The 8994-nt window shown below is 36.2% G+C and overlaps 1 protein-coding gene across 1 annotated transcript in view; it reads right to left on the bottom strand.

Moving 5' to 3' along the window:
• Window positions 1–1473: 1473 nt before the first annotated feature.
• Window positions 1474–8994, bottom strand: part of MOSPD1 (motile sperm domain containing 1) — a 33046-nt gene continuing 25525 nt past the window's right edge. The window contains exons 6-7 of the mRNA XM_070290707.1: window positions 5687–5848; window positions 1474–3258 (exon numbers count right to left, since the gene is read on the bottom strand). Coding sequence (XP_070146808.1) covers window positions 3227–3258; window positions 5687–5848 — 194 coding nt within the window. The 3' untranslated portion in view covers window positions 1474–3226. The remainder of the gene's footprint in view (window positions 3259–5686; window positions 5849–8994) is intronic.

Here is an 8994-nt window from a genome sequence, read left to right as displayed (position 1 = left end):
CTTTGTGGTATTCTTTTTGGGATCATGTTAGATTTATACAACTTAGAAAGATAGGAAATGTTTATGATGTTAATACTACAATTTCAATTTGTTCAGGTCTACTTTTGTGTTTCCCTGGATTGTTTTCTTTTCCCTTATAAAGGTTTTGGGACTTTAAACCTAGGTGGTTTTTTTTTTCTTTCTGATATACTTAATTGAAGCATAATTACTATACAATATTGTGTTGGTTTCTGCCATACATCAACGTGAATCAGCCACAGGTATACATATGCCCCCTCCCTCTTGAACCTCCTGCCCACCCCTCTAAAACCTAGAGTTTTAAAATTTTTTGCTATTGTAAATGGATTCTTCATTATATATTCTGACTGGTGCTTGTATGCATGTGTATCTATGATTTGTTACCTTGGTGTGGGGTAGTGTTTTCTATGATTCAAAATCCAGAAGTCCTAACAGATTCATAAATGCAACTAACCCAGAATAAGTTTTGCATGGTAAGGACACCATAAGCAAAGTCAAAGAAAAATGATAAACTGAAAGGAAATATTTGCAACTCATATCACAAACAGCTCCTACAAGCAAATAAGGAAAAAAAAAAAAACCACCCACTCACCAGAAAGCAGGGGATGGCAAACCAAAAAGGTAAATAAATAGCTCTATGAAAAGATGGTCAATCTCACTTTTAAGTTAATAAAATTAATAAGAATGAGGATACTCTTTAACTACTGATATAGAAAGTTCTTCTGGGATATAGCATTAAGTGGAAAAACAGCTGGGTGCAGCATAGTATTGGGTTGGCCAAAAAGTTTATTTGGGTTTTTCTGTAATAGCTTATGGAAAACCTGAACAACCTTTTTGGCCAACCCAATATATAGCCCATGTTACCATTTATATATAAAGCACTAAAATAAGAATCTGTATTTGGAGAAACAAAGTATATTTAAACTAATAAAAGTGGTTACTTGTACAGGGCTGAGTGGATAGGCAATGGGGTGGGCAGGGATGGTGAGCAGGAAGTTTTCACTGTATACCTTTTTAGTTTTTTATTTTTGAAGCATGTAACTGTTACTTATTCCAAAATTTTAATAACAAATTAACTCCCTTGGTAAATTTAAAAACTTAAGACATTTTACTTTTACACTTTACATTTACATATTTCACTTCTCATTTTTGCTTATTTAACTCACAGAAACAGGAGACACCTTTAGGATACAGGGCTTCCCCAATAGCTCAAGCAGTAAAGAATCTGCCTGCCAATGCAGGAGACACAGGAGACCTGGGTTCGTTCCCTGGGTTGGGAAAATCCCCTGGAGAAGGAAATGGCTACCCACTCCAGTATTCTTGCCTGGAGAATCCCATGGATAGACAAGTCTGGCAGGCTATAGTCCATAGAGTTGCAAACAATTGAAAATGGAGGCAAAAATTTTGAATTCCTTAGAGACATACCCAAACAAAATGTGTAAATCAATGTGAAACTTCAGGTCTCCATTTTCTTTTATTTTTTAAAGTAATTTCTGTTCTTTACAATGTGTGATCACACGCACACAGGCGCGCACGTGCGCCTGCACTCACACACATACACATGATTTGAGATGGACAGAGAAACAAGGATAACCTTCAAACACAGACTTCCCTGGTGGCTCAGATGGTAAAGTGTCTGCCTACAATGCGGGAGACCTGGGTTCAATCCCTGGGTTGCGAAGATCCCCTGGAGAAGGAAAATGGTAACCCACTCCAGTATTCTTGCCTGGGAGATCCCATGGAAGAGGAGCCTGGCAGGCTACAGTCCATGGGGAAGCAAAGAGTCAGACACAACTGAGCGACTTCACTTCAAACACAAGGGTGATTTTTTTTTTTCTTACAAAGTTCAAAATAGATTACATTTATGTGCTTTTTAGTCATTACACAATGTACAGACATGATCCATTTAATCATTTATGCTCCCCAAATGGTTAAACAATGAAGATTTTCTATGAAAAAGTATACATAAAAGCTTTGACTTTAGAAGCAAAGTACTGTTTCTTGCAAAAACCAACATCAGGCATATATCTTGTGTTTACCCTTGAGAATACTACAGTAGCAGTGCATAAATTCATTCTGTAAAAAGATCTGGAGCATGATTTTCAAGAGACTCAATGCATTGTGCTCTCAGGTAAAAGTCCTAAGTCAAAAGATCAATTACTACAACACTAACAGTTAAAACTGCATATATATGTTAGAGATCAGAAGAGGCTATAAAGAAATGTAAATAGTTGTGCTTTAGGGGACTTTTTTGGTAAAGTTGTTTTAATAATAAATACAAACTTATAAATACAACTTAAAAAATGTCTCAGTGACTGGTATAAAATAGACAGATATCAAGGATTTTTTATGTTGATACTTGGCTTAGAGTTTAACGGTGAAAAATCATCTCCACATAAACCACCTGGCATTGGTAGCCCCAATCTGGGCTAGTACCTTACAGTCAGGCAGAGGGCTATGGAGAAAAGACAAGTGATTTTCCTCCCATTACCATAAAGCATTATCCAGAGGTAAAGCTAGGGTGTACCAAGTAACTAAACAAATGTCTACCTTCCTTTAGAATTCTTAGACCAAATAGAATGGTCACCCTACTTCTTGATGGCTGGACCTATTCTGCAGTTCATCAAATGAATTAAATATGTCTTCTGTAAGAGACTAAGATAAGCATGATCCCTCAGTACTTTATGCTTTTTATTACTCTCTACATATTAACTGTAAAACTCGTATTTTAGAAACACCATGGCAACTGTTTATAATGATAGAGGACAAGGCATAGTTTACATAGGAACATTGATGTTCGTACCTAGGAAGTAAATGTACTTTTACTTTTAGGCTGGTCAGTTTGCTCTTTTAGGCCTTTAACTTTGAAGGACACATGACTGCAACAATCAAAGTGAATTAGAAAAAGGATGAGAAAATAACAAATGTCTTAATTAAGTCTTTTGCATGGGTGGCTTAGATGTAAAAAGAATTTCTTCAAACAATTTCCTAAGTGTCACTCAGAAGCCTCCTTGCTATCTGTAACATAATGTTCTAGAGTCCTTGGAATAAAATTATGGAGTAATTTAAAATATATATTATACATTTGAAATGATTGTAAATCATTCAATAGTTTATAGCATGTTAATGGGGTGAAATAGAGATAAAGGGCAGTCCACATTCATATTTTCAAGATAAATGTACTTCAGAAGTCAACTGAACTCCTTGTTCATGTTCTAAATATAGCCATTGTGATAAGACCTGAAAGAAAAAAATTGGAGCACAGTTAAAGACATGCATTATACAAAATCTTTACAGCACAAAGCCAGGCACTCTACCAAGAACTCAAAATAAATTTGAATTTTGATACTATACAGATACTATAACGGAAGATATCCAATATATAGTATTGGCAGTCATTGGATAGATTTAAATAAATCACTAATGTCTGGCCATAGCTAATTTTTTAACCATTAAATATATCCATTTTCCAGTCACATCAGCTATAATTATAGCAGACATGGCAGTTTAAAGTGTCAGTAAACGCAGCCAACTTTATCAACAGAACAATGTTAAGCCTATTTGTATTCCAGTGTCCTAGAGCCACAGAGACAAAAGCACAGTATTTCTGCTTAGCTTGTTTCTTTGGAAGAGACTCCATACATAGGAATTTTAATAATATAAGAATATACTTGGTCCTAAATGGTTCTTAAAAAGTGAGTGATAAAGTACAGAGAAGGAAAAGAATCACATAGGACTTGGGGCAAAGATGCCCCAAAAGGTTAAGCTGAAGTAAGCCTAAAAGATGAACAGGAAAGACAGAAAACAGTAAGATGGGCAGGCATTTCAGGTGAGGCAAGAACAAGGGCATGGAAGTAGGGCTCGGGCTCCAGATGAGCTTCGGGAGATCAATAGGGCTCTAACCAAGGATTTACATAGGGAAGCAGCTAGACAAAATTGACTCAGAGCATAGAGAGTTTTCAGTGTCAAACTATGGAGTTATACTTCATTCTATGGCTTATGGGCAATCATTGAAGGTTGTTGAGTAGAGAGTGGTGGTGGTGAAACCAACCCAGAATTGAAATCAACCTGACAGTAATGTGATGGATGATTTTGGTTGAGGGGGAAATAACGGGGATAAAAGGGGGAGGAATAGGAAGAGAAGGGACACAGAAGTCAGGGAGACAACTCAGAAGACAATTTTGAAGTTTAAAAAAAGTGAGCACACCAAGGAACTGAAAAGAGTTGGCATCTCAAAAGAGGTGAGAGGAGACAATGAGGAAAGAGTCATGCATCACCAGAATCCTAATCTTTGACACATGGTAGGTATTGAATAAATGTTTGCTCAGTTGAACTAATTAACTGTAAGATTTCAAGCCAGGATGACTGAAAGAAATGATTCAATAGCAGCCAAGGGAACTAGTTTAAAGAGAAAGGATCACAATATTAAACAAGGCTGCCTTGTTCATCTTTATCACTGTATGTGCTGTGTGTTTCCCTAATGTCAATTCCTAGAAGTGGAAATGCTGTATAATGGAATGTATGCAGTTCACATTTTATACATGTTTTGCATGCATGCTAAATCACTTCAGCTGTATCTGAGTTTTTGTGACCCCATGGACTGTAGCCCGCCAGGCTCTGCTGTCTATGGGATTTCCCAGGCAAGAATACTGGAGTGGGTGATCATTTCCTTCTCCAGGGGATTTTCCAGACCTAGGGATGAACCTGTGTCTCTTGAGTCTCCTGCATGGGCAGGGGGGTTCTTTACCACTAGCACCACCTGGGAATCCCATACAGTTGTAAATCAGCAAAAGGACAATAATGGAATAAATATAGTATTTGGTACTAGATAAATAAGTTCAAAAGAACCAAATGTAAGCCAATAATTAAATCTTAAAATACATTTTACCTCAAGATGCTTCTGAAGCAATTTTTTGTTTGTTTTTCTTAAAAAAAAAAAATCAAGCCACCATCATCACCCCATATACACATAAACCACCACTACCATCTCCAGGCCATAAAAATTGCCTACATAGGGAGGGGCATCATAGGGGTAGAGGACTAGGAAGTACAAACTGTTGGGTATGAGGCTCAAGGATGTATTGTATAACACAGGGAATGTAGTCAATATTTGTAATAACTGTAAGTGGAAAGTAATCTTTAAAATTGTGTTAAAATTTTAAAAAATTAAAAATAATCAAATCAATTATAATCAATAGACCTTAGGCGAGCCATTTAAAGATTCTGGACCTTGATTCATGTTAGGAATGCTTGGTTTAGGTTTAATATTGAAGTGAAGTGAAGTCGCTCAGTCGTGTCCGACTCTTTGCGACCCCATAGACTGTAGCCTACCAGGCTCCTCTGTCCATGGGATTTTCCAGGCAGTAGAACTGGAGTGGATTGTCATTTCTTTCTCCAGCGGATCTTTCCGACCCAGGGATCGAACCTGGGTCTCCCACATTGTAGACAGATGCTTTTACCGTCTGAGCCATGAGGGAAGGTTTAATATTAGTGTTTCTATAACTTTCATGTTTCTACAATGTATAGTTTAAGTGTTTAGGATACAATTTAGTCCAGAATAGATTTTTTTTTAAGAAATAATGGGATAAATAAAGGAATAATGCATTATTCTTTTCAAGAAAAAAAAAACTGCCTATGCTATGCCCCAATGCATCTTTAAAACACTTACCTAAGATATAAGCAGCCACTAATTTTTGATTCACACTTAAGTGGAGGTAGAGAGGCACCAGCGATTCCACATCCCCCAGCGTGGGAAGCATCAGAGCTGTAATACACACCACTGCCAGGAAGACAGTCAGTAAACTAGGTCCTGAGGAGACAGTTCTGTTTTCTGTAAAAAGACAAGAATCCCTGAGATTCTTTCTAAAAACAACTTAGATAAAAGATCATTCATATAGACTGGCCACCACTCACCAGGATTCTTGTTTTGTCTAACTTCTCTGATACTTTCTCCATCATTCCCATCCCATGGGACCTTATCTGTTGGACTTATCTGGAAGCCCATTACAGGATGGAATGTTCTAGTGGCCATCATCCTTTCCCCACCACCCCACTGGAATTTGTAGAAAGTGTTTGAGCATGTATCATCTGCGTATGTTTACAAATTATAGGCATAAGTACTGTACTATTATATTTAATATAAAATATGCAAATAGAATTTTATGGGCTAAAAACAGATAGAAATTGAAGTTCCAGCATTGTCTTCCTGTACCCCTCATGCACTACTTGTGTGTACTCCACCTTGGAGCCCACTGCAGTAGAGCTACAAGACCTTCTGGGAGTTTCTTTGGTAGACCTTGAGACAGGTTTGGTCCTAATAACTGCAGCATCCTGCTACCATTTTGGAAAATGTTAAGGCAGCAGACAAGGTTCAACTTTAATGTTATTAAAACTGCCTATGAAAATTCTTGCCCTCCACTCTACCTGCATTTATAGTATAGAAGAAAACAGCAGAGACAATATCCAACAAATAGTCTGCTAAATGAAATAACTCAGTCACAAAAGGATAAATACTACACGATTCCATTTGTATGAGAAATCTAAAATAGACAAACTCATAGAATCAGAGAGTAGAATGTTGGCTGCCAGGGGCCAGGATGCTAATCAATGAGCATAAAAATCTCAGTTATGCAAGATAAGTAAGTTCTAGAGATCTGCTGTACAGCATTGTACCTACAGTCCATGATACTATATTGTATACAAAAAGTAGTCAAAACAGTAAATATCATGTTGTGTTCTTACTATAATAATATAAAATTTAAAAACATTTATTATCAGGTCTGCCCTTCTACAGATCTAGCTGTACAGAACTATATAGTATTCATACCCATATTTTTAAGAAACCCACCAGCATTTTCTGTCTTATAGCTTTTCCCACTACCTTTCTTTTCATTAAAAGAAATAGCCAACAGCAACACAATCTTTGTGTTTTATTAATGAAAAACACTGTTTATTTTATTATTAGATGCAGCTTTTCTAAATTATTAATACCTTAGCTGTTGTGTGAAGCTTAATTGAGCCTCACCAAAGCCAGATAGCTGAAAATAAATTAAAAATTTAGTAATTATTGCTTGAGATGGAACAATAGCATAAATGCCTAAAAACAAGTCTGTCTTTTGCTAATGAATATAGTACTTTTTGTACTTGTTGCAAAGGTAAGTTTTCAAGGCAAATATTTCTGACAACTACACTGCTCAATGCAAACCCACAATAAAGATAATTTCAAGGAACTTTTACTGTTTAGAGAATTGCAAAAACATTCACATAGATGCTTGACATTTTTCAAAGTGGTGAGTTTTTCTGATACTACAGGGTTGTAAAAATTTTACAGATACAGAAAAAAAATAAGAGTTCTTCTGTAATCCCATCCTCTTAAGAGATAACACTGTTAATAGCTTGGTATATAGATCCTTGCAGATTTTATAAATGCCCATATAAACATGTAAAATGATTTTTTTTACTTAAATGAGACCATATTATACATACTATTCTTAAATTTTTCCTCTCACTTGGAAAAATATTTGAATCTCTTTTTATGTCAATATAGGACCATCTACCATTCTACTGTGTTGTTGTTTAGTCACTAAGTTGTGTCCAATTCTTTGCAACCCGATGGACTGAAGCCAGCCAGGCTCCTCTGTCCATGGGATTTCCCAGGCAAGAATACTGGAATGGGTTGCCATTTCCTTTTCCACAGGATCTTCCCCACACTGAGCCACCAGGGAAGCCCATTCTACTAAATCCTTGTAAATGTCTGCATGACATTCCATCTTTTGAATATTTATAATTTAATCAATCCCCAATTTATTAACTTTTAGGTCATTTTCAATTCTTTATTATTATAATCAGTAATGAAGTAGTTTTCTTAAGCCAAAGAGCACTAGCTCAAACCTGGCATCAGACATAGCAGTTTTTTAGTAATATAATTAAGATAAACCCACTAAGATTCAGATGAATCCTTTTAAAACACCTTTTTAATGACCTGGGCTTTGGTATTTTGTGAAAGTATGCTTTGTGGGTTTCTCTTCAATTTCTGTTAAATGAAATATATATATACACACATATAATTATACATACATATATATACATATAATTATATTTATGCTCATAGACAAGGTCTAGAAAGTAACATGGAACACATAAAGGCAGATTTGTTAAGTGTGTGGGATTATAGGTATTGTTTCCTTCCTTTAATTTATTACTAAGATATCTTTTATACAATACATAAACTTGAGAAGAATTTCTCATTTTTACTGCCTTTCACTACATTTTCAGATCCAAATGTCGAGACATAGCCTCTAATCACTTTTCCAGCAAAACTCAAAGAGAGACCCTCACAATATTGTTGTGCCTATAACATACCTAATACAGCTAAAGACACGCAAAAATAATGACTCCCATAAAACAATCGCAATTTCTTTCAACATTTTGATTCAGAGAAACATAATGAAAAACCTAGAATTCCATATACTGGAAACCACACATAATTTACTATTAATTTAATAAACAAGAGAAGCTAAAAATATCACTTTGTGAGCCTAGATTGAATAAGTTACTGTTACACTCTATTACTTACTCAATTTCCTGCCATATTATTAGAAGCACTGGGGTAACTACCCACAAATGGGACTTGCTGGCCGAGACTGTGGAGAGTGAGGAGCTCTACTGTGGTATTGACCTTGCTCTACAAAGTAGCAGGAGCCTTGGAAACTTTGTAAGATAAAGAAAAACAATCTAACAGACAACCAGGTGAGAGGTCCAGCCTTTCTACTGAGGCCCATGCACATATTTCCTGTATAACTACTCTGTGCCGGGCACTGTGCTAGGTGCCAAGGACATAATGATGAATCAGACAAATAAGGTGCCTGCCTTCTTGAGCTTCCTGACAAGGATGGCTTAGAGAGGTGTTTTCCCCCCCAAAACAGAGACTACCATGTACTATGCCAATATCACCTATTCTATTCATCTACTTACTCC

This window comes from Ovis canadensis, chromosome X (assembly GCF_042477335.2).
Source record: "Ovis canadensis isolate MfBH-ARS-UI-01 breed Bighorn chromosome X, ARS-UI_OviCan_v2, whole genome shotgun sequence".
Lineage (NCBI taxonomy): Eukaryota > Metazoa > Chordata > Mammalia > Artiodactyla > Bovidae > Ovis > Ovis canadensis.
This window is presented reverse-complemented; position numbering and strand designations above follow the sequence as displayed.